Below are 27,102 nucleotides of genomic sequence, written 5' to 3'. Positions count from 1 at the left end.
GAAAGGTGTCGGAACACAGTGCATTGCCGCTTGCTGCATGGCCGCAGACCGGTCAGAGTGACCCCTGTCTAATATCAAATGTGCCTACAATGGCCATGTGAGTGCCAAAATTGGACCATGGAGCAATGGAAGAAGGTGGTCTGGTCTAATGAATCACGTTTTCTTTTACATCATATGATGGCCAGGTTTACCTGGTAAGATGGCATCAGGATGTACTATGGGTAGAAGGCAAACTGGCGGAAGCAATGTGAAGCTCTGGCAATGTTCTGCTAGAAATCTTGGGCCCTGGCATTCATGTGGATGTTACTTTGACACGTACCACCTACCTAAACATTGTTGCAGACCAAGTACACCCCTTCATGGCATCTGTATTCCCTGATGGCAGTGGCCTCTTTCAGCAGGATATGCATCCTGCCACACTGCAAAAATTGTTCAGAGAATGATTTAAAAAACATGAGAGTTTAAAGGTGTTGACTTAGCCTCCAAAATTCCCAGATCTCAATCTGATCGAGCATTTGTGGGATATGCTGGAAAAATAAGTCTGAGCCATGTATACCTCATCTCGCATTTTACAGGACTTGAAGAATCTGTTGCAAACATCTTGGTGCCAGATACCACAGGACACCTTCAGAGGTCTTGTGGAGTTCATGCCTTGACGGGTCAGAGCTGTTTTGGAGGCATAAGGGGGACCTACACATTATCAAGCAGGTGGTTTTAATGTTGTGGCCGATTGGTGTATAAATCTAGATCTTGGAGCACATGTATGAAAATGGAGACAGGATTAAAGTAATGCAGGTACTAGTCAAAACAGACCAGAGTTCCTGCAGTGCATTGCTTAAATGAATATTTGAATGTTAAACTCACCAGTTGAGTCCCTTAAATTAGTGTTACAATTATTTGTATTAAATGTTACTAATGCACATTCTGTACATTCATAAACAAGCCTGGGTGTTGCAATTGAAATTTAATTGTTCATTTGGCATTCTACACATAATGCCCCTAGGTTTTGCTCTACTTTTTCACATTACCCCACTTTCTATATTTGTCCACCTTGTGTTTGACTGTAGGTGACAGCACAATTATTTGTGTAGTGTGGTTAGTGATCATTGAATAGACAATGGTAGTCTACTATATCTTCATTTCAGTGAATTATAAAAGGAATATGAAAGTTAAACATCAGACAAAGGATAGTTATGGAAAACAACATTTATTAAAGGTTTTGTTTTTTTCCCCAACTCAATAAAATAAAAAAATACATCCATTTCTACATTCTGGTTCAGACAACTGTAAATGTTGTACAGTATCACAGGAAATACAGGATAGATCATTTGGTTATTTTGCAAAGGGCCAAGTACCTTGAATGATGTAGCACAATGAATAAAACGGTATACATAAAGTTACACTAAATTAATATATTGATATGTTCAAGTATAATATGACTTTGCTTGTCTTTCGGAGGTTCTTTAAAAAGTTAGGTTTGGACTATGTCTAGCAGCAGGAGTGTCTGTTGTGCAGATTTTCCTATTTTTTCTTATCAGTAATATCACTAGTCACGTAAACTTGTTTGCTCATTTACATTTAAGCAAGATCAAAGCTCCAATACAAAATGTAAGTATTACAGTGTTATTCGAGTAATGTGTAAAATGAATGTAAACTATTGACATTTATATAGATTTCAATAACTGACTCTCCTAAACAGACATCAAGTAAAACTTCAACTTCAGGTTTAGGGCTTGTTCAGGGAATTTTCTCATCCTGTGTGCACAGGCATAATCCTACATGCACAGGCATAACTTGTTTCAGTGCATCCACAGAACTGCTATTCACACATACACCGTGGTTCAAACCAAATGCTAAAAGATACCTTGCGCACGATTTTCTTGCATTTTTATTTGATACGCAGTTGATGTATAAATAGCATAAACAATTCTTGTAACTGCAATACTTTCACAGCACTTTTTCTGTAAAAGCATTCCATCTGGAATTCAGAGTGAGAAAATCTTTGTAAAATCCTTGCCTGTATAAATGAAATAATTACATTTAAATTGAGACTGGAATCAGTAATACTAGTGGAAAACAGTCACTTATACCTTCATTACACCAGTAGAATAAAGTAAGAATTATAGAATCAAATATAAAAAGGAAAGGCAGAATTATAGCTTCTAAATAGTAGTTATTCATGAATACTAAGGTTATTTTGCCTTGTTACTATTGTGGAATGTGTGTTTGAACATATTTTCTGTGAGTAATTGGGCTTATTTAGAGTTTAATGTATGATTTTGTATGAGTTAGATACACATTTCCATACTATAGTGCAAAATCGGTACACTTACATCCATAGCTAGAGTTTTGCATATGGTTGACTTGCCGCCTTTTACACCTGGCAAGGCAGAATGTGGATGGGTAGACAAGTGTAAGCAAAGTAGAGTAAGGGCATGTTCACTTAGTTGTAATACAACTAGACATGGCCGGATCTGTAGATTTGCCTTTGAAGAGGCATATTTCTTGTGGGTATTTGGTGCAATGATAAACAGTCATAATGATGACTATCAACAGCACTATCTAGCGGCTTCTGACCCCTCCAGCTATAGTACGTACTTGCAGCTATGTAATATGTCATGAGTGTTTATTTGAATTATTTAATCAACATTTCCATTTGGACTACTGCAGGAAAGAATCCCAGTACAGTTTTAAAGGGGAAAAGATACGTTTGTATTTAATTTAATTTGTGCTCATCTATAGTTGACAACACAATTATCTATAATTACATTTTATATGGAACATGTAACATTTGCATTTATTAATTTTACTCACAAATCAATACTCATATGTATATGACACTTAATTATGTACTTTATTGTGTACAAATAGGATAATGTAACTTTAGCATATACTATGAAGAATATCAAGCCCCATCTCTACACCATCTTTGTGCTTTCTCTACACTAATGTGGAACGCAAGTATACGCACCTGTTATGGCTGATGCATATTAAGATGTTTTGACTTAACATACGTGTGTAAATATGCTTTCTTTTTTACTACGCGTCTTTTCCTACTTATGTTCTGAACGCATATGCGCCCACCTGTAAATGAGCTCTAATGCACGTAAGTTGCTATAAACATTGTTCCTCTCTGCACCAATAGGCATGTACTATCTATGAAGCTATTTGTGAGGATATGATTATTCTCCTTTATTAAGTAGGGTTGGGGTAGAGGTTTGACCAGCACAGAGCACATATTATAAAACTCAAGATGACAGCTCGACTCAGAGGCCGAACCAGGCTGTCCGCATATACTTTGCGCTCTCCTGGGCTATACCTCACACTACTGCCATTTATTGGGGAAACTGGTGAGGGAGAGAGCACTTAGATGCTCTATTAAATGCTCTCTCTTCGAAGAATAGGATCACAGAGAAAACATTTTTAGTATTTTTTGTTTATTAAATAGATTACAAGGCGGTATGTAATCAGCAAATGTTGAATCCAGTGATAATTCTCTAACAAAAAAAACTGACTAATGTATATATTCTATTGGAAGAGTTATATTTAACCTAACTATTTAACTCTGCAGTAGAAATTCTGAAAATATACCCTCAGATGAATCTATCCTATACAAAATAGGCTATCCTTTAGTCAGCGCAGCCAAAACATATTGGAGATCATTTACGAACAGGGTGCAAAATTACAAATTTGTAGGTGATTATTGCATATTTGCATTTTTGTACCACATTAGTAAATAACCAACATTGGGAATTGTGACTGGTGCTCTGTGCGAGGTCCATTCCAGCCTGGTGCATTCCATGCAACATTTTGATCAATAGTATGATTTTAACTATGCATGTGTGCATAGAACATGGAAGCTTGACCCCTATAGTTGTACCATTTTGATCCATTCACACTAAATATTTTGCCAAATGTGCTGAATGGAAATGGACCCAATACAGGGAAAACACAAATAAATAATTTTTTCACAATAAAAGATTACTAAACCTAAAAAAGCAAGTTATATGCAATATCTACTAACAGCAGTTACAAATATGTATGTATAGATTCAAATGTCCCAGTGCTCAATAGAGGATGTTTGATGAATGTGTAGATTTTAGGCAAGTGTGCCTGATAGTGGGTATTTGATGTTGCATCTCACTGTGTTGGTCCTAGCTACTTGTCGTAATTAGGACCATGACAAGTAATTAGGACAGTGAGCTACAACAGGATTCATGCAGGATTATGTATACTTTAGGTTCAGAAGCCACAGTTTTTCCAGTTATGATGTTCATCTTGATTTTTGAGTAGAAAATATTCTTCAAATAATCTTTCTCGAAATACCAACAATATTGAGAGACAAACAAAGCCACTTGACCTTCTAAAAAGAGATGGGCTGAAATTGGGTAGGTGACAACAGATTTCTTTATAGCAAGGTAACCAGAAAACAAAGCAATGGTGCCGCAACCTGGGCATTTACAACAATCCCAGTGTTTTCATAGAAGGAATGCCAAGAACGCAACAGGTTATATCAAAATATCTTTTAGAGTATAACATAACAAAGTTTTTGATTAAGACTTTGTACTGGTTTTCTTTATTTTCTAGATTTAGATTTGTGGACACAGCAAGTATTTACAGGATTCAATGCAAAAGTTATTTTCAAACATTACTTAAAGCTCAACCTACTAAAGGCTATAAAGCAGCCACTCCTCCAGCCTGAGTCCAGGGGGCTGCAGTTTGTGCTCACACCATCCCTTCTTCGCTGCCATTCCAAGTTGGTGAACCAAAGTTAATTGCTGGTTCCGTATTTGTGGACTCTGGCCTGTGCATGTGTCTGTGTAGGGGTTATTTAACTGATCTACATTATATTACAATAAAAGGTGGCAGTGCAGCTTTAATGTAATGTATATTAGTTAAATAACAAATGTGCAAATGGTTTGAGAAATTAAGAGCTTATAAACACAGGTACTGTTTTGTGTTTCCTAATATATATTATATATAATTAATGTAAATGACAGAAAAACCTGTGTAGCGCACAAGCAGTTTTACGTGCATTCGTAATCAATTACATTTGCATTACGTTACACCTACTTTTTAAGATACAGCATGAACCATTTTCAAATTATTAAAACACAAACACACGCACAATATATATTATATAATTATACACACACAAATGTTTATGAATGTATTCTCAATGTTAACAAAAAAATAACATAAAAAAAGCTTTGAGTTAAAATGTGCGCTAACTTTGCTTATGTAACTTGCATGATCAACCAATGAAAAAAAAACCTGTGCACTGAAGCAATAAAATAGCATTTTTGCAAACTATATAATTGTAACTGGTGTTGCTTCAAGTGTAGGGGGTATGTGATATCTGTAAAATTATATTGATTGACATTCATGCATTTTTTTGCTGGTAAAGTTCTATAATGGGTCACATTAAAGCCCTATCATGACAGGTAATAATGTTAAGATATGTGCACATCTATCAAATTTCTTATCCCTATGTGTGACATAGGTCTTTAAATATAATTTACAAATATTATTTGCAAGGCTCAGTCAGCTTACAAAAGACAACACATGGTATCCCTGAATTGCCAGCAGCAAATCCAGTGCTTAGAAAATAGTTTCATTGTGCAAGTACCACCCTACAGTAAACTGAGCACTTTAATATCTAAAAGCATAATTTCACTCACAGATCAAGGGAAAATAAACTAAACAAAGTCCTTAAATTGGTAATATATAAATGGACAGGATTAAAAAAAATTGCCACATTTGTTTGCCAAGTCACAAGAAACCAGCACAAGGTAACTTGTGTTTATGTGTTTACCAACAACACAAGTTTCTAGTACTGGAAAATTCCCCAATTTATTTCTACCCTTCAGCAAAAGACATTCACACTCGCAGTATATCGCTTCTCAGGGACATTGCCTCAACATCTCAAAGAGCAATGTGTACCAACACAAGGTTTTTATCTTATAAAAAAAACAGAATGGCATGATGACCTCTTCAAATACAGTAGCTAATTGTTTTACTAATACACTCCAGAAATGAGCAAAACCAAACCTGTTACAGTGGAGCCTCAGCTTTGGAAGCTATAGAAATTACAAAATGCATGACTGGCTGCATCAGGGAAATGCGTAATGGTGAATGGTGACAATCTGTTATATATCCACAATAATAGTATAGTATATAATTTATAGCACTACAGAAATAAAATGTCATGTCACAATATTGGATTGCTTCACTTATTTGTCAATAGGACATTGAAACCAGCTAGTTAGGTAATAATGTATCATCCTGTGATTAAAGTTCCACTATTAAATGAGAAGTGTTACTAAATTGAGGCCCTTCTTGTCTAAGGAAAAGGTATATTAGACTATCACACCTCAAAGAATGCAATGTACATTGGGATGGTGGCAGATTGGAGTGACTGCATGCTACATTTGTCCAAGCCAGAAAAATGTAGGGTTGAGAAGCTAGAAACGCTCCCTTAGTGACAGATTACAGTCAATGGAGAACACTCTTCTCCTGTCACATGAGAGTCCTCCAGTTCTGCAGACCCTACTTAGAAATGTGTCTCAGAGAGTGTTACATGGTATCAGAGCAATGCATTTTTGGGGATGTGAAATCACTGTGTACAATCAATCCCCTGGGACACAAGTCATAACGCTCACTTGTTTTACTTTTTTATGTTGTTCTTGAAAAGTTGCATCTATAATATAAATGTCTAGTGGCGTGTGTTAGTCAGTCTGTCTGTGTGTGGAAAAAATAAAACCAAGCTGCAGCGCCACCTGCTGGGCGGAGTTATACACTGACCTACTAAATTCTTAGTGTGTGTGTGTAAAAAAAAATTCAGAAAGGGCTGAAATTTGGTATACTAAGATGTTTTTAATTTGTTAATTGTTAAAAGTGTTTATAAAGATTTAAAAAAAAAATATATATATTTCTTGAAGGAGAAGTGACAGTTGGGAGTGGTTGGTGGTTGCCGGGGGTGACAGTTGGGAGTGGTTGGTGGTTGAGGCCTGGGCTATGGCCCAAATGCATGACAAGAACCTTTTTAACACCTTAAGTAGCTTGATTTGACTAGAATGCATGAGTATCATGCACGGGTTAACTTGTTAGATACATTTGTTTAAATGATAACTCCACCTAAGATGTAAATGTTCATTATGTAGTGGACTTCATCAATCCAGGCACCTTGGTCCTATTAAAACAGTGTTTGTCTAAAACACATAATATTGTTAATAACGCCCCTCCCCAACTTTGGAAGTTTCCAGAGGAAGGGGAACGACAACACCACTTCCTATATTAAACAGGCAAGCCATAGTAAAAGCAAGGAGTGTAATACTAGATCCTAGGTTCCCAAAGTGTGTGACGCGGCTCCCAGGCGCTGTCACAGGGGTGCCGTGGCCAGAGGACCAAAAAAAACCCTATCAACATACAAATCCGGCAGCGCCCGGGACCCAGCATACTCCTCCCTCCTCTCGTCTCACTGAATGTCAGACGTGACATCATCACATTCACAAGAAATAGAAGAAAGAAGGTCAAGTATGGCAAGTAAAGAAACGGGGGGGAATGGCGATAGGAAACAGCATGGGAGGGGCAAAAGAATGAAGGAGGGGGCAGGGTGAGGATGCAGGGGGGCAGAGTGAGTGGATGCAGAGGGGGCAGAGTGAGTGGATGAAGAGGGGCACAGAGTGTGTGGAGATGAAGGAGGGCACAGAGTGAGTTAGCTGTAAATTATTCTTTGACAGAAATATAATTGAAAAAAAATATATAAAAATATTATGTTCCCTTGGATTTATGTGTATTTTGCATACAACTAAATAAGTATTTCTGTCCTGACCTAAATACTTATTACGTTTTTTGACCCAACTACTTATAAAACGGGACTGCTCGATAATTATTTTGGAGGAGTGCCTTGAAAAAATTATGGAGACTCTAAGGGTGCCGCGAACTGCAAAAGTTTGGGAACCACTGCACTAGACCATTTAATTGGGGTGGGGGGTAAGCTGGGCTCTATATAAGTAGAACTAGAGAGCATATAATAGTGTAATATATTACACAACACAAAACAAATATTTTTTACAGTGTTCAAAAATATGTGATAGAATACTCCCCATTGTGTACACAATATAAATAATATCTGGTCTGAAATATCAAAGTTCTTTTCACTAGAACTGATGGTTTTAGCTTGTGGGTTGATTTCTTTGCTGGTTCCTATTGAAGAGTTCAGAATTATTATGCTATTTCTCAGAAGAGAAGCACGGGCAGCACGGGTGGCGAAGTGGTTAGCACTTCTGCCTCAGAGCACTGGGGTCAGGAGTTCAATTCCCAACCATGACCTTATCTGTGTGAGTTTGTATGTTCTTCCCAAGTTTGCGTGGGTTTCCTCCGAGTACTCCAGTTTCCTCCCACACTCCAAAAACATACTAGTAGGTAATTGGCTGCTATCAAATTGACCCTAGTCTCTCTCTCTGAGTGTGTATGTTAGGAAATTTAGACTGTAAGCTCCAATGGGGCAGGGACTGATGTGAATGAGTTCTCTGTACAGCGCTGCGGAATAAGTGGCGCTATATAAATAGATGATGATGATGATGAGAAGAGACATTAGCTAAAGCAATGGTTGTCAAACCTATCCTCAAATATACCCAAATGGATCATGGATTTAAAAAAAAAAAAAAAAGATGGTAAGGCTGAACAGTGATTTTTACAAGTATAGGGCAATGGAGTATTCCCTTTCCCAATCCAAAAATAGAAACTCTACTGCCACATCCATAAGCCCAGTGTTGGGTCACATGTGGCCCTCCAAGCCTTTTCTGCAGCCCCCAGCTTCTTCCTGCTTTATTATTTGTTATAGCTTGTAACACTTGTTTAAAATGCCCATTGATATGTTATAACAGATAGATGTATCTTTCTTTGATTTATTGTATTGTTTTAACGTATTACTAAGATTAAGGGTAAAGTATGGCCCTTTGGAAGGTTAGAGCTGCTCCATGTAGCCCCAGAAGTGTATCAGGTTGCCCATCACTGCCTTAGACAAAGGTCGAAGATATAGAGCACAACAGCACTCACAAATTTTACCTTCCTTAGCACAGTCATCTAGATATGATGTAGTTGATTTGAGCTTTACAGGCCCACCTTAATTTCAAGGGTTTCAGGTGTGTAATTTAAAGCAGTAAATACACAATATTTCATTTGCATACGGATCACTTTTCTTTTAGACATTTCCTCAATCTGACAATTGTCACATTTAAATAAAAAATAAATATGCTAGATCTTGCTTGCTCTCTAATTTCTGATAATGAGTTTGCTTTTTAATCAAGGCCAGACTAATTAATCCTATTGAACAGGTTATAAAAAAAAAAGAAAAGAAATTTTCAAAACATGCCCTATTGTGAGCCCTCAGGTAGGTTTGAGAACCACTGGACCCTTTAATAGAAAGGTTTACACAAGGTATATGGCTCCTTGCCCAACCCTTAATTTCAGCAGCAATGGCTTTTACAGAAATAATTGTACTGGTCACATTATGTCTTCTGGATGAAATAAAGATGAACCATTATTTATATACACAGCTGAATGTTGCAAGCCATATGGTCATTAGTTAAGCCTTGTTATTTATGTTCCTAATGCACTCTAGATTCAGTGCTGTAACAGACCTGGAGGTAAGTGTATCAAGCTGAGAGTTTTCCGACAGGTTTGAAAAACCAATCAGATTCTAGCTATCATTTATTTAGTACATTCTACAAAATGATAGCTAGAATCTAATTGGTTGTTATAGGCAACAACTCCACTTTTCAAACCCACCGGAAAACTCTCAGCTTGATACATTTACCCCCTGGTTATCTAATCTCTGCTTTTACCAAGATATTGTGTTGGCACAAATATTACTCCTGTAAGGCTCTCCTCAGACCAATTACATGCACACATTATTTCCCTCGCTCAGCATTATAACTCTGACCGAGAGCGTGTTATCCGAGGACCTTTCCGGATTTCCTTCCGTTTCTCTTCCTTTCGCCTTCTCTTCTCCTCTTCTCTTAAAGCTTTCTGAAAAGCATCTGCATTTGGCAAAAACTGTACAAGAGAAATATACATGAAGAATTACATTTGTGAAATTAAAATATTTTATTAACTAATTCACAAGGTTATTATATTCACTAAATATTAACCAAAGCATTTTCTTCAGAACAAGAATACTCTGATGTAACTGATTGTTCTAACCCCAAGCACCTTTTCTCCTGCTTGTCTGTACCTTCCCAGTTTTGAAGAATAATTGCAATAGGTGCTCCGACCCTATTCCAACACACCATACTTTGAAACCTATTTTTTTATCCATTGACCACCTTTGAGTAAATCTGCACAGACAAAAAGGTCCCAAGTGGCACCTAATGTCTAGTGGCACCCTAGTCTCTCTTTCTCTGTCTGTCTGTCTGTCTGTGTATGTTAGGGAATTTAGACTGTAAGCTCCAATGGGGCAGGGACTGATGTGAATGAGTTCTCTGTACAGCGCTGCGGAATCAGTGGTGCTATATAAATAAATGGTGATGATGATGATGATGATAATGTATACTGGCCAGTTATTCGGTTTAATGCAGAGCATAATATAAGTGAAGATAGATGTGGCTTGCACTTCCAACCCCTCTATATCACAGGGGAAATGTTTTACTCGCCTATATAGTTACGGTTTATGGACCATGAATATATGTGTTATGATAAAAGTACAGAAAATCAAAACTACATACTTAGATGTAACCAAAGATCTGCTTATCTGGAAGTACCCCTCATTCTATCAGTTCATTGATATCAATGATTCCAATGTAAGATCCTGTAATCAGTGCGCAAATATGTCACTCATTAGTTAGTATGTCTTAAACAGCTTTATTACATAATGGTAAAAATTATTTAATTACAAGAATATAATAAAAGTCATTATCTGGTTGTGAATAATGTTGATGGTAGTGGAACTGAAGGTGCTTGTACATTCAGACCCGGATTCACCATCACATTCTGTCCAATTCTCTGCTACTCGCCCCCCCACACTTTTTTTTTCTTTTTCACTGAGCCGAAAGTACTTGCAGCAGCTTATCAGTCAAACATTGGAGATGACATGAGAGACTCTGTGTTATCCTACACCTCTTTGCTCTTGACCCCTTTGAAACCCAGCTCTGCCCCCTATTAGCCCAACTTGATTGCCACCCTATCTAGGCCCAACCCTATAAATCAGTTCCTCTGCTGGAGCTCAGAACATATGTAGCTATTTGTGATAATGATTTTCATTTTTAATCACTTTACCTTTTGTTTCATGTCTTTGTGTACATCATTTAATGTCATGATTACATCGGTGTACAGCGCTGCATATTAGGTTTTATAAATACAAATAATACTAGCTTTCATATTCTGTTAATTGTTTTACTGGAAAATAACAATTGTAAAAAAATGTAAATGTACACTAAGGGGCACTTATATCCAGTAATACAACTAATTAATTAACTTTGTTAATGTTGGTACATACACTCTTTATGGTCATTTCTAATAAGGGCATTAGAAGTCACCAAAATTGACAAAAAGATAATGAATGGATAAGAAATCAAATGACAGTATAACCTTATTAGAAGCAATCAACATTCAATTACACAATTAGTGTTACCTATAAAAAATAATAAAATATAATAATAATAATAACCTTATTAGAAGCAATCAACATTCAATTACACAATTAGTGTTACCTATAAAAAATAATAAAATATTATAATAATAATAATAATAATAATAATAGAGAAACGTCATAATTCTCTAATACTAATCAATGATTCTGATTAATAATTTCCAAAATCTATAACCATTTAAAAGATTATATTATATAGTGCTTAATATTTTTATATAGGGTTCAATGTTGTCATTAAGGCTTAAAGGACCTTTGGATGCAAATATCTCACACTAAAAATTCAGAGGGCTTCTCTCTGACATAACCTGTCACCACATCTTGTAGTTTCTTTAATAAGGTCAATAGAACATTTATGTGAATCACAAATATGTGTAAGTAAATGTCTAGAAACACTGTGTATATAATTTTTTTTAAATATTTCTCCAGTGTTCAAGAAATCAAATTCTCAAGAAGTGTGGTACCTCCATTATATTGCAAGTTGCTTTTGCACTCTAATACATAACAATAGCTTGTTTGACAATTGATAATTTTTTTTTGCATACTTTAAATTAATATCATTCAATTTAAATTAAAAAATCTTATGAACTATACATTTACATATAATGCAGGATTCTTTCCCACATTTAAAACATCCTAAAGGTTTAGAAAATAGCCACGTTTGCTTCAATTTAAAAAAGGTATTAATTTCTAAATCTATTTTTAATAAAAAACTCAGACCTAAGGGGGCGTGGCTTAACAGCCAACATGTCCAGAAACAGAATTCCATAGCTCCGACGAGCAAAAGTAGAGACTGAGAAGCTTTACTAAATAACACCTCCGTAAAGACACCCGAGAGGTGTATGACTAGATGGCAAGGCCCCCCAGGGTTGATTGGAAGTGCAGCTGGAGGTTTGGAACCGAGCCGCGGCGGCGCTAGAAGACCCCAAAAGTTTTGGCGCGAAAGGTGGTTGCAGAAACGGAGAGCTTATGCACCAGAGACAGCCTATTTGTAGAACCGGGTGCTCGGCAGCGGAGAAGATCACCCAGGCTGGGAAAGAGAGAAAGAGAGGGACAGCGCTGGCCCACAGAGAGCCACTGATCTGCAATAGACCAGTGATAGTGACTCACCAAACTCTGGCAACGAAGAAGGAATTGGAGAATCTGTTATCCCCTCAGCGTGATCAGTGTGAAATTACACCAGCCTGCAGCTACAGTGTACAATGTGCAGTTAGTGCAAAGGGAGATCTGATCTGGAGGTTCTCTTAAAACCCACACTGAGACTTACAGAACCGTGAGTACTATATAACAGTTGATGGGTAGTGTGTTCTGCACTTGCAAGGAAATCAATACAGAAGGCAATAATTGCACTATTCATATGTAAACAAACTACAGGGACTCTGCTGTATAGGCTTGAACACAGAAAGACACAGAGACGTCTGTCCTGTATAGAGGGGTGAAAATATAAATATCCTTATCATACTTTGCATCAGTTTGCTGTCTTGATCGAGAGGCTGGGCTGTGCTGTACTCCAGCGAATAGAGGGTTAAGTCCCTTGGTTGTGCAGATAAAAGCTGAAAGATCATCAACGCTATCTAGTGGTGATTATGTAAAGTACTTCTGTATCTGAACAGTTCCAAATATATCAGCAGTTTTTCCTCAAATTCTTTGATAGAGGACAAAATCTACTGAGTAAAAGACTCTTTCAAATATGTAGGAGACCAAAGGGGATGGTCTCTGTCCCCTTACCACAACGATATTCAACAGTGTTACATTGTATTCAATAAATGGTGCTAAAGATGGAAAAATATATAAATACTCCCTCTTCCACGGCTAAGCCGCAACGATCTAAACCTGAAAAGAAAAAAGGTGAAATCAACACTACTATGTCAGGAAGAGGGAAAAATGTGACCAATAATGAGACTAACTCTGACATTGATATGCCAGCAGCCAAATCACAGCAAGGCGAGGCAGCGGTCTTGGGTTCAGAAGTGTCACCTCTGTCATATGCGGAAGTAGTTAGGGCTATACGTGAGACCATGGAACCTTTGTTACAATCGCAAGTGAATAAATTTGCGGATGCTATTAAAGAACTGTCAGATAAACTAACGACCACAAATAAGCAAGTGGTAGTCAATGAGCAACGCATAGGAGAACACATGCAAGACATCTCCACATTGCAACAGGAGAACATCGTGTTGCGCACAACAAAGAGACAAATGCTTAATAAGATCGATGATCTGGAAAATAGATCACGCCACAACAACCTTCGTCTAGTCGGCCTGCCGGAATCCGTTAGAGGTCAGGCGCCGACTCAATTCCTCATGTCTGATTTACCATCTCGGCTGGACATTTGTCACGGGCACTAGGAGTCTTGCCCAGGATTTCACCAGATGACTGGGCTTACCAGGGTAGTGAAGTTCACACAACGGTCCTCTGGTAGCAGGGTGACTAGCGGAACATATATCACAGCAGATGGAGAGAGAATGCCAATAAATAATAGGAAAGTCAGTGACTTGCAGCAATCTTTGGTCAAGGAATCAGCGACTAGCTGATATAGTGGAAAGGCAGATTTGAACACGGAGATCAGGATGGACGTGAGAAGATGCAGGGAGGTAGCAGGGAAGTCAGTGGTCTGCGTACAGCAAGTTGTACCACTGCTTATGGTGAGAAGACTTGTCCAGGTGCAGGTAGGTAGCGGGGAAGTCAGTGGTGTGCGTATAGCAAGTTGTACCACTGCTTAATAGGTGAGGATGTGTACAAGTGTTGATGAGTGGAAGCATACAAAGATAATAGGATGCAGACACTGAGAGCACAGAGGAACTTGATCCCAATAGGTATGCAGCGTATCCAACAAAGTCTATATAACGGTATGTGTGGCGCTGCTTGGTAGAGACTTGCTCAGCACAGATATGCAGGCCAATAATGGATAGTCAATCACAGTTATGCATATAACGACTGAGTAGTACGGTTAATTCCAAACAGGTATGCAGCGTAACAATAACAGTCTATAGCAGGTATGGATACCGCTGCTGAGCGTGGAAACTTGTCCTAGCGGATATGCAGAGTAAACGTAGAAAGTCAATAACAGATAGGCATACCGCTATTCAGTAGAACAGTCTGTCCACAGGGAGATGCAGGAACTGCAGAGACGCTGGACGGCAGAGACGAGTGTAGGAAGCACAGGTGAGTAGATCCGGTAATCAGAGTCCAGCTGAGGACACAGGCAGGAAACAGGAGACTGTAGCAGGTATGGAAACCAGCGATGAGTAGCACAGGGAATCCACAGGAACTGAAGACACGAGTAGTATACAGGAGATAGTAGCGGGTATGGAAACCAGCGATGAGTAGATCAGGAATCAGCAGGAAACTGAAGACACTAGTAGAACACAGGGGACACCTTCAGAGACTCACAAGGAATGAGACTCCAAGATCAGGCAATGAGGTAATGCACACAGGTGCCTTAAATAGGGAGTTGCCTGATCAACCAATTTGGATTAAAAGAAACAGTCACAAGAGTTCTTGGGAGCTGCGCATGCGCAGACCATCAGGATGGCGGACGGCCGCGGTTCAGGATAGGTGCCGGCAGGAAGGCTAGGGAGCCACGCACCAGCACAGAGGCACTCACGGACCGGTGAGTGACAACATTTCAGAAGACCTGAAGAATCTAGAGATTGAAAGGGCGCACCGTTCGGGTCTAACCAGAGATAACCTGGAGAAAAGACCTCACACAGTTATTTTCAAGTGTTTGAATTTTACACACAAATTTAAAAATCTGGTCGGCAGCAAAACAGAAAGGGAAAACTCTGTGGCAAGGCAGGCAACTCTTGCTATTTCAAGATTATTCTATGGAGGTGTCCAGAGCAAGAAAAGAAACGGCACTGGTTTGCACACGCCTTATAAAAGAGGGGCAGAAATTTGCACTGTTGTACCCAGAGAAATTATGTCTGTTCCAGAGATCAGATTTTCGAGACTTTAACACAGATGAAGATGCACAGGCTTAGCTTGACGAGGACAGCTCTGTAAGACTGGCCCAGAATACGAATACAGATAAGTAATAGATGATTCTGTTAGAATGAGATAATAGATAAGCTAAGAGAGTGGTATTGTTGAGGTTTAATGAAGCTAAAATAGTTAGATTTTCAGTAGTTTGAAGCTGTAATCTGTAATGATCAGAATGTCAATGCTAACTAGGATACAGTATCTACACAGACCTTATCCACTCTTTTCTACAAGCATAAGATAGTTAGCATGGAGTTTACTGAAATAGCTGGGGCAGATAACCATTGGTAGAATGTCCATGCTCTTAAAATATGTGAATCCAAAGTTTGTAATTCACAAGTATTAGAATCTTTAAGTAGATACCTGGTATAGCCAGGAAGTTATAAGTTGTCTTAAGTTGTTTCGCCCTGTTTAAGTATGTAAGCTAAACACGCGCCATAAATATTGGCGAGTAGTTACAAGTTGTGGGGTGGCAGAGGCCATTACCTGTTTTGATAACTAGTTTACGGTTTTAAGAAAGAGGAGGATGAAAGTGTCCTCAAGTTATGGTAAAATGCGGTGGTGTGGATTACACTTTTTCCTCTTGTGTATCCACCAGCCAGAAATGTTTATTGTGCTTTATTTTCTGTTCTTTTCAGGTCTTCTTCTTTCTTTTTTTCTTTCTCCCCCCCCCGTGCTTATTCCCCTCCCCCTTTCTCCCAATTGCCGAGACTGGAAAGTCAACGAAAAGAACCAAGGGTTGAAATATACTGGTCAGTGCACATCTTCCATAAATGGTATGCATAGAGGTACAGGATTTGTGTGTAATCATGTGTTGAGATGCAGAGCATGATAAAAAATATGTTCGTGGAATGTCCACGGGATAAACTCTCCAATTAAATGGAGAAAAATATTAACATATATTAACAAAGTGAGGTCAGATATTACCTTCTTGCAAGAAACACACCTTACAGACTCTGAGCATGAGAAGTTAAATATGCTAGGTCAACAGGTGATGGCATATTCCTCATACTCTTCTAAGTCAAGAGGAGTGGCAATTTTGATGCGTAAGAATCTGCCTATCACAATTCACAGTAAGCAAGTGGATGAGAAAAGCCGATTTGTATGTGTAGAACCTCAATAGCAGGCAGCAAGTATCTCCTCTGTAATATATATGCACCAACAATCTATCACAAAAAATTCTATTTAAAATTAATTAATCAATTGTATGCTCATATAGATTCCCAAATAATATTAAGGGGGGACTTTAATATAGTATCTTCAGACACACTGGATAGGCAGTGAGGACCCCAACACCAGACACGCAAATATAAAGTGGGAATAAAATATTTAGAGCAACAATTGCAACTCTCAGATGTTTGGCATCAGCGCCACCCGAGTACTCAAGATTATACCTTCCACTCAGCAGTGCATAACACGTTTTCTAGGATAGACTATTTTCCAATATCAAAAACTATCACCCAATGGGTAAGTGAAACGGAAATAGAGCCTATAGGCTTGTCAGATCATGCACCTATCTGGTTTAGTATGGAGTTAAATAGTAACACGGGTACACATAGGTAGTGGCGATTCCCATCAGGCATGGTCTCGTCACAACAATTAAGAAACAAGTTAGATGTAGCATGGGCCATGTTCGAGCAGCACAATATAGAACACATTTCTAATCCCAATCTTTATTGGCAGTTGACGAAGGCTTTGATGAGAGGGGAAATAATATCTTATGTTAAGAAAGTCAAGAAAGAACAATCTGAGTTATATCTGCAATCTCAAAAAGACCTTGAAAAGGCTTTTAAAAGATGGAAGTGTGTGCCTAACCCAGCCAATAGGGCGCAGTATCAGGAAAAACAGGTACAATTTGATAATGTAGTCCCACAAATAGGGAACAAACATATTAAGAGAGGCAGGTACCAATTTTATAGATATGGGAATAAAATGAGTCATTTACTTTCTAACTCGCTTCAGGGTACTAGATCTCCTACACACATTACAACGCTAAATGATTTTTCTGGAGTAGAGAAACATACAGGGAAAGACATAGCGACGATATTACATACATTAGTACTCTGTACCAGACTATTCTTTAAATTTGCTACCCGTTTGTTACCCAATACAATAGGGATCACAAGAAATTTCAAAAAATCATTAACAAGCATTGGCACATTTTGATGGGAGATAAAGATTTAATGAAGATCCTCCCCACAAAGCCTAAATTTGTTTACAAACGGGCAGCAAATTTAAAGAATAGTCTGGTACAGAGTACTATTCCGCCAAACAAAAGAGACAAAAATACAAACAACAACTCTACATGGCTTAATGAAAGGGCAGCAGGTTTCTATCACTGTAACCGCTGCCAGGCCTGTAAAACTACAAACACCATAAGTACCAAACCAACCACCACTTTTGAATCAAGAACCACTGGTGAAGGTTTCAGCATTAAAGACAAACTCACTTGCGACTCCATTGGAGTTATTTATCTCCTCCAATGTCCTGCGGTTACCAATACATGGGTAGGACAATCAGAAAACTCTCAATCAGAATAGGAGAGCAAATCAGAAATATTAAGAACCAACTACTGACCCATAGTTTCTCCACACACAACCAACATGACCCCTCTCTACTAAGATTTCTGGAAATCTGCAAGGTCAATAAATTATGGCGTGGTGGAGATTACATTAAACATATCTCACAAATCGAGACTAAGTGGATTTACAATCTAAAAACTTTGTCAACAAATGGTCTGAACATTGACATCGATATTAACAGCTTTTTGTAAATAACCACTAATGCATATCCATTTATTTCTCTTTCAAAGGTGCTCTTTGTCATTTCATTTTATTCACCTCTTTCCATGCATCATATCAGAGGCACTTCGTGCCACATACCATTTACTATTCACTTTTTATCAGCTAAATATCACCCGCTAAGAATGTTATGTATGCCTATTTTACCATCTGTTGTATGAAGTCATATATTATATATTACACATACTTCAATTCGACTAAGGACTTTAGTTTTAGAGCTTCCTCTGCTCATTATGTTGGCCTTCACTAAGAAAAGTGACTAACACGCTGAATTTGTATCTAAGGGACCGCCCCATGCAGATGCCAATCCAACGGAGGACCCAATTGGAAACTGTTCCTCTATGGCCGCCTCCCATATATAGAGCTCACTAAGCACTACAGTCTAACATACTTTCATTCTCCCTGACGAAGCCCCACGTGGGCGAAACGCGTAGGGTTAATACACAGCATTCATTACCAGATCATGAGCATCATTTTCCTTTACTTTATTCCAACATCGATATTGCGCCTCTGCGCATGCGCATCACTCGTGGCAACCGCCAGAGACGCGGACATCCAGCTGCACAGAGAGGAGGGGCGGCCGGCAGGGAACTCCTCATCGCTCTGCTGCAAGACCCGGAAGGGCTGTCCAGCCGCTTGTGGAAACCAGAATACCGGACAAGGATCGCTCTGGGCAATTATCTCCGAAACTAGGTCAGTGGCTGTTCAGTTTCACCATTTCCACACTATGTGTATGAACTCAATACCCATGACCACACTTAGTGTCTACCTATCTGCACCGTCAGTGCACATTTTCCAGGAGTATTAACCCCCGTGACTATAGTTTTCTCTTCAGCAACTATAAGGATTGTTGGATTCATTTACACACAGCATTGGACTCATTTGGACTCTTTTTTTCCACACATCTGGTACATGCAGTTATTGAGCCTCATTTATTCAGCATTTTTTGTATGCCAGTGGTATAGCATTGCCTTATACCCCTACACAAGTTTATTGAAGTATTGTGCTTTTGACTTTATTGTCACTGTTTTTATGTGCGCCGGCACACCATCATACTGGCTATCATTATTATTGTGTTTATTAAATCATGCTTTTAGCCGAATGCCATCATCTCTATATCCTTTCAATACAAGTGCCTGGGAATCTCTCTTCTATTAACTGTACCCCTGGGGATTAGGACTAGCCCAATCCACATCCCATTGGCTGCTCAAATTTAGGTTTAGAAGCGCGGACCCCACCTTTGTTTATCTCTCTGGAGAGTTTACCCTTTGATGGTATCACTCTCTTTGGAGCAGAGCTTGAAAAGGTAATTGAGGTAGCCACTGGGGGAAAAGGTAATATTCTCCCCATGGGGTCCCGCAGGCCTCGTCAGGCTCGGTTTCGTTCCTTTCGCTCCTTCTCCCGGGCCCGAACTGGTGCACCCAGAGGTCAGTCCACTGCCGCTAGAGGAGCACCTGGCAGAGGCAGGGGCGTTTCCAGAAAGGGAACTTTTCGCCCGGGTGATAAGCCCTCGGCATGACTTCCACGCCCCCACTCAGGTATCCGTGGTGGGGGCACTAGTGCTTCGCTTCAGAAGCCAGTGGTGGTCAGCAACGACAGACACTTGGACGCAGGGGGTTGTGTCAAGAGGATACATCATAGACTTACTCCAAACCCCCCTTCCGAGGTTCTTCCCCGGTCCCCGCTTGCCCCCTCAGACTTCTGAAGGCGGTAGTAAAGCTACAAGAATCGGGCGTCATAGTTCCTGTGCCAGAACAGGAAAGAGGTCGGGGGTTTTTACTCCACACTCTTCCTGGTGCCAAAGACGGACGGATCCTTTCGTCCTATATTGAAACTAAAGTCCTTAAACAAACAGGTGATTGCCCAGAGGATCAAGATGGAATCCCTCAGATCAGTCATTGCAGGCATGGAACAAGGAGAATTCCTTGCCTCTATAGACATAAAGGATGCGTATCTCCCTGTCCCCATATGGAATCGTCATCATCACCTGCTTCGATTTACGGTGGGACCGGCCAATTTTCAGTTCAGGGCCTTCCCCTTAGGCCTGGCGTCAGCACCTCGAGTATTCACCAAGATCATGGCCACTATGGCGAGTATTCTAAGATTAAAGGGAAAAAACTATAATCCCTTATCTGGACGATCTTCTGTTAAAGGCCCCGTCAGCAGAAATCTTATGTCGCCAGGTGCAGACCACGATGGAGTTCTTGGAAGCCCACGGGTGGATTCTAAACATTCCAAAATCCTCCCTCATCCCAGCTCAGCGCATGCGCTTTCTGGGGTTACTGTTCGACACGGTGTCGCAGAGAGTCTTCTTGCCCCAGGACAAGATCAGCGCCCTCCAGCGCAGAATCAGGAATCTGTTGGCTCGTCCTCATGTTTCCATGCTCAGCTGCATGAAGCTGCTGGGGACCATGGTCTCTGTGTACGAGGCGGTTTTGTTCACTCAGTTCCATTCCCGCTCTCTCCAGCTAGACATCCTTCGGAAGTGGTCGGGGTCTCATGAGCAGCTAGACAGGCAGATCATCCATCTGTCGAGACCAGCACGACTTTCGTTGACATGGTGGCTGAACACGCAGAATCTGAACAAGGGTCAGACCTTCCAGTCGGGCCTCTGGACCTTAGTTACCACAGATGCAAGTCTGTTAGGCTGGGGAGGGGTCACAGGATCCTTAAGGTGCCAGGGACTCTCGTCCCCCCAGGAAACTACTCTTCCGATCAATGTCTTGGAGCTCAGGGCAGTTCTCAGAACCTTGATGAGAGCTTCCTATCAAGGAAGCCTCTGCAAATCCAATCGGACAATGCCACGACAGTGGCATACATAAAGCATCAGGGGAAAATTCGCAGCACAGGGGCCATGCAAGAGACGACCAGGATCATGTTATGGGCGGAGCACCATGTGCCTCAGATTTCGGCAGTATACATCCCAGGCATAGACAACTGGGAAGCCAATTTCCTCAGCAGACAAAGGGTTCACCCAGGAGAATGGTCCCTGTGCAAGGAGACCTTTGCCCTCCTAGTTCAGCGCTGGGGACGGCCGGAGATCGACCTCATGGCATCCAGGCTGAATCAGCAGGTTCCCCTGTACTGCGCCAAGTCCCGCGATCCTCTGGCTCACGCATCCGACGCCATGACCATTCCACGCCATTACCCATGCTGTCGCGGGTTCTCAAGAAGCTGAAGAAGGAGAGGGTGCCGGTCATCATAATAGCCCCATATTGGCCTCGCAGGGCATGGTTCTCAGACATTCTAAAAATGTCCATAGAGCCACAGTTTCATCTGCCCCTGCGCCCAGACCTTCTTGTTCAGGGTCCCCTTAGTTGCCACTATTTAAATAGTCTGGCTTTGACGGCCTGGTGGTTGAATCATTAGTCCTTTGCAGGGGGTTCTTCATATTCAACCCCCATTCTCTCACCCAGTGGAGCCCTGGGACCTTAATTTGGTGCTCAGAGCGCTTTGTCTTCCACCATTCGAACCTCTTCAGACAGCAGAATTGCATCATCTAACTTGGAAGGTGGTTTTTCTCTTGGCCATCTCATCGGCCAGGAGAGTATCGGAGTTGGCAGCTCTCTGCTGCAACTCTCTGTCACTCACCGGACTGTTAGTGCCTCTAGGTTGGGACATGGGTCTCTCTCGCTCCTGCCTGCGCCTCTCCTGAGCCGCGGCCGTCCGCCATCTTGACTAAGATTGCGCATGTGCAGAAACCCTGAACTGTTAATACCTCGCCTCTAGTCTCATTGGTTAATTAATCACCTCTCAGTACTTAAGGCACCTGTTGCCCTATTACCTTTGCCTGTTCTTGGTTCTCATTCCTTGAGACTCTTAGGTGTTTCCTGTTTCTGCTCGTGTTATCCATTACCTGCCTGCTTCTGGACAAGTCTCCTCTCCACATCGGTAGTAGAACTTACCCGCTGCAGACTACTCTCGCTACCTCCGTTACCTGCCTGCTTCTGGACAAGTCTTCTCTCCACATCGGTAGTAGAACTTACCCGCTGCAGACTACTCTCGCTACCTCCGTTACCTGCCTGCTCCTGGACAAGTCTCCTCTATACATCAGTGGTACAACTTGCCTATTGCAGACCACTCACGTTACTCCGTTACATGCCTGCACCTGGACAAGTCTTCCCTTCACATCAGTGGTACAACTTGCCTATTGCAGACCATTAACGTTGCTCCGTTACATGCCTGCACCTGGACAAGTCTTCCCTTCACATCAGTGGTACAACTTGCCTATTGCAGACCACTCACGTTGCTCCGTTACATGCCTGCACCTGGACAAGTCTTCCCTTCACATCAGTGGTACAACTTGCCTATTGCAGACCACTCACGTTACTCCATTCCACGCTTGCACCTGGACAAGCCTTCCCTTCACATCAATGGTACAACTTGTCTATTGCAGACCACTAACGCTATTCTGTTACACACCTGCGCTGGACAAGTCTTCTCTACATATCTGTGGTGAAACTTACCAGCTGTAGACCATTCATGTTTCCTTGTGATATAGCTGCTACTCTGTATGGTACCTATTAGCTAGACTAAAGTCTACAAGTGCCTCTGTATTGTAGCTGCAAGTCGCTGACTTTTCTACTATATTGTTGATTGGTCTTTGCCTACGTTACCCAGTTATCAAGTACTGGCCTGCTATATGCTACCTGCGTTCTAAGGCACTTGGACTCTTTTCTCATTTTATCCTGTTTACTAAACTGCTGTACCATCACAGTTCCACGGTGTCAAGACTCAGCATTTATACTATTGACATTCCTTTCCTTTATTCTACTGTATGGTTCCACTGATTCACCACATTACCCAGAGGTCCACACTTCTGGTAAGTGTAGCTACACCTGGTGAAGTCTGGGTAAAACTCCTAGTGCCCGTGACACTCTCCCTTTCTTGTGTTTCAGGAAGATAGAGCGGTGCTTCGAACAAAGCCCTCTTTTGTTTCTAAGGTAGTCTCCAGATTCCATTTAAATCAGGAGATTGTAATTCCGGCGTTCCGTCCGGATTCGCCTTCTTCTTCCTTGTCATCTGTTTCCTTCGATTAAGATTTGCAGTTTCTGGATGTAATTCGGGCTCTCCGGTGCTATGTAGACCGTACAGCCACTGTTCGCAAGACTGAAGATCTCTTTGTCTTGTATAGTGCAAAAAAGCGCGGCTGGCCGGCGTCTAAACAGGTTATTGCTCGGTGGATAACTTCCACCATCAGTCTGGCGTATGTCCGAGCATCTCGGCCAATTCCTCATACGCACTCTACCAGGGCGGTTGGTGCATCATGGGCGACGCGTCATGGTGCTTCGGCAGAACAGCTATGCAAGGCGGCCACTTGGTCATCTGTCTGTTCATACTTTTGCTAAATTCTACAGATTGCAGGCGTTTGCATCATCAGATGCGAGTTTTGGCCATAAAGTGTTGCGCGCAGCAGTTATTAGAGCATTCCCTCCATTAGGGGCAGCTTTGATATGTCCCCAATGTATCGCAGTGTCTCCCAGTGGTAAGGAAGAGAAAAGAGGATTTTTACTCACCGTAAAATCCATTTCTCTTGTTCCACTGGGGGACACTGCGCGCCCTCCCTTGCTCTGTGGATAATCTGATTGTGAATGTTTTTGCCTCTATTATTTGCCCTTTGGGGCAGCTCCTTAGCGTACACTTGGTTAGTCAAAGACTGAGGTGACCAGGAGAGGAGGGGCTTAAGTAGAGGAGGGGAGGAAAATCATAAAGGTTTTTAGGGCCTGAACTCCCACACCCACTACTAAGCCCCAATGTATCGCAGTGTCTCCCAGTGGAACAAGAGAAATGGATTTTACGGTGAGTAAAAATCCTCTTTTATTGATCTCTTAAGAAGAACAATTCTATTTTCAGTCTCTGTCAATTCTTTTGACATTTTTCAAAAGCTATGAGCATATATTAGCATGTTTGGAAAAAGCTTTGACTGTGAACCAAATTATTTTTATTCTTTCTGGCTGATTTTTAGAAATGTTATCTTTACAGGGTTTGTATTGATTACTACTATAATTAAGGCGATTGTTACAATCACATTTTTTACAGTAGTCCTCTTTAAAATTGGCTCCCCCATGTGCCAAGAGAGCAATATCCAAATAATTTACATGTAAATGATGATAAGTGCTGGTAAATTTTAAATTAAAATAATTTTGATTAAAGTAAAACAAAAAAAAAAAAATCAAAAATGAATCCCCTTCACAAATAAAAATAAACTGTCAATGTATTTGCCATAAAGCACTAGGTTTACCCCATATGTATTTTTGTTTGTAGGAGCCCATATAAAGCTTTACAAAGCTCAGAGCAAACTTAGGGCTAGACTTACGGCAAAAAGCGCCAGGTTTACTAATGCTCAAAACTGCCATTAAAACGGCCAGAAATTACATTTTACAAAACCAGCACTTTACAAATCGCCATCCCGATTTTTACAATGATGAACATACTGTCAAAGATATTTTATTTTGGATGAAGACAATTAATATGAAAATATTTACATTGTTTTATCTTATTTTAGTATATCATTAATATTTGATGTGGTATTGTTATGTCAATTGGAGCCTTGCGTGAGCCGATGAGAGGGATTTGAACAGGAATGAAGAAGTTATTCAAACAACAGATGTTTCTAATCAAAGATGTTGGACAAAGAATTTGTTCAGAGTTTCCATTGCATCCAGGGAAGCTAAAAGGATCAAGATTTGCCTATATGCCTTCTCAGCCAATTGTAATATGATATTTGTAAATTGTAGTACAACCTACTTTTGCTGGAACTAAAAGTAATTGTCTGTAATGTGAACAGACAGAGTTTTCAGATATTGAAAATGAGTACAAGCTTTTTCTTTTGTAAATAAACAATGATATAATTTTATTCTTAAAGTTTCTTTTGCTGAAGACATTAAATTATTACTTTAACAATACAAACCGCTGGATTTACTAATCTGGGGTTTACAAAACAGACATCCAAATGGCCAAAATAGGAGGTGGTTGTGAGTGATGAGACTACACAAACTGTATGCTGTTTGAGCTATTCTGCCATTCAGAACATAAGAGGAAGCACCATTGACATTTAAATTATTGGGGCAATCACTATTTATTGATTAAGGGGCAACATTAATTTATAAATTAACTTATGGGAGCAATTTTTTTTCTTTATTTTAAGGGAACACTATTATTGTATTATGGGGTAATTGTGAATATATACTACTATTAACTTATTTTGTTAATGGTGGATATAATTATTTATGCTGCACAATTTGGCATAACATAGTGTCCGAATAGTATAATAATTCAATCATTTTGTCCCCTTAATATAATGAAAATTAAAATTTGCCCCCATAAGTTAATTTTAAATAAATTTTGCTCCCCAATCAATAAATATGGATTCTCCCAATAATTAAAATATCGGTTGTGCTTCCTCTTATGTTCTGAATGGCAAAATAGCTCAAAAAGCATTTTTTGAGCTATCAAGCCATTCAGAAGCAGGTATTAAAAAAAAAACGTCATCATTTGGAGGGTGGTTTTGATGGAAAAAACCATTGGCAGTTTAGCCGTTTTCTATCCGTCACACATCCCAGCCATTTTACATTGCAGCCTACAAATCACCCTATAGTAAACGCGGCTGTTTGGAGCACTAAACTGCCGGCGGTGTGTGGCGGTTTGCAAATGCCAACAAACATGAATCTTAGTAAATCTAGTCCCTAATGTCCATGGCAGTACCTAGAATTTATTAAGAATATGTAAAATTATGTAGAAGTAGAGATGAAATAATTATGTGACAAACTAAAATCAATAAAACCAGACTCTCAGACGTAATAGTATCCAAAACACTGCCCACTGCAAATATACCATATTTATGATGAGTATTTGTATAAGGAGATTCTACATTACATATAAGTTAAGAAGAATATATTTAATATATAATAATAAATATGTAGCTATACTAGCAATTCCTATTTAGAGGTCTGTTTATAGGAGTACCAAAACACAAACAATGGGGTGGGAAGAAAAGAAGGGGAGGATTATTTGGCAATTGTGGGATTGGAGGGAAGATGGTAAGCAGCAATGACTCAAGTGTTATGTAGGTGGTTGCGGAGATTGTAGCAGATGGGAGTATGTTGCAGTTAAGGGAGAAGTGCCTCCGTAGTGATCTGTCCAACGCGACCACACCATCCGGAATGTAGCAGGGGTGTCGTGTAATTTGGCGGTTATGCTCTCCATGTGGTAAGTAGCCCATACATTCTGAATAGTGGTGGAAAGAGAAGGTGGGAAGGTGTTTTTACAGAGTGTGGCATTTCCGCATTTATCATGCGACGGATCAGTTTTGTAAGAGGCAAGGGGTGTCAGGGATTGACCTGGGCAGTAATGTGTACAATACAGAAGGAGTGTACCTAATAATGTATATATATTTGAGTAGATACCCATTAACTTACTGGTGGAGATAGAGGTCTGAATTTAAAGCTCCTAAAAGGTAAATATGACATTAAATGAATATTATGGCCTATAGTGTTATAAATAACAAACATGTCACAGCTTACCTCCATATTATCGGTCTTGAAAGGATTTCTGTAATCAGGAGACTTTTCACTGATGCCTAACTCCTGAGACATCTAAAACAAGAGAATAAAGACAAGCACAATTTAGTGAGAAATGGAAAGGCCACATTATATTCTGTTTATACACTCA

The 27,102-nt window shown here is 40.0% G+C and overlaps 1 protein-coding gene across 1 annotated transcript in view; it reads right to left on the bottom strand.

Moving 5' to 3' along the window:
• Positions 1 to 1,188: 1,188 nt before the first annotated feature.
• The window catches only part of CCDC134 (coiled-coil domain containing 134), a 50,187-nt gene continuing 24,273 nt past the window's right edge, over positions 1,189 to 27,102 (bottom strand). Inside the window, exons 6-7 of the mRNA XM_075182857.1 lie at positions 26,955 to 27,026; positions 1,189 to 10,062 (exon numbers count right to left, since the gene is read on the bottom strand). Of these exons, the coding sequence (XP_075038958.1) occupies positions 9,937 to 10,062; positions 26,955 to 27,026 (198 nt within the window). The 3' untranslated portion in view covers positions 1,189 to 9,936. The remainder of the gene's footprint in view (positions 10,063 to 26,954; positions 27,027 to 27,102) is intronic.

The sequence above is a fragment of the Mixophyes fleayi genome, chromosome 8 (assembly GCF_038048845.1).
Source record: "Mixophyes fleayi isolate aMixFle1 chromosome 8, aMixFle1.hap1, whole genome shotgun sequence".
In the NCBI taxonomy this organism is placed as follows: Eukaryota; Metazoa; Chordata; class Amphibia; order Anura; family Limnodynastidae; genus Mixophyes; species Mixophyes fleayi.
The sequence above is the reverse complement of the archived record's forward strand: the minus strand, read 5'-3'. Positions and strand labels throughout refer to the sequence as shown.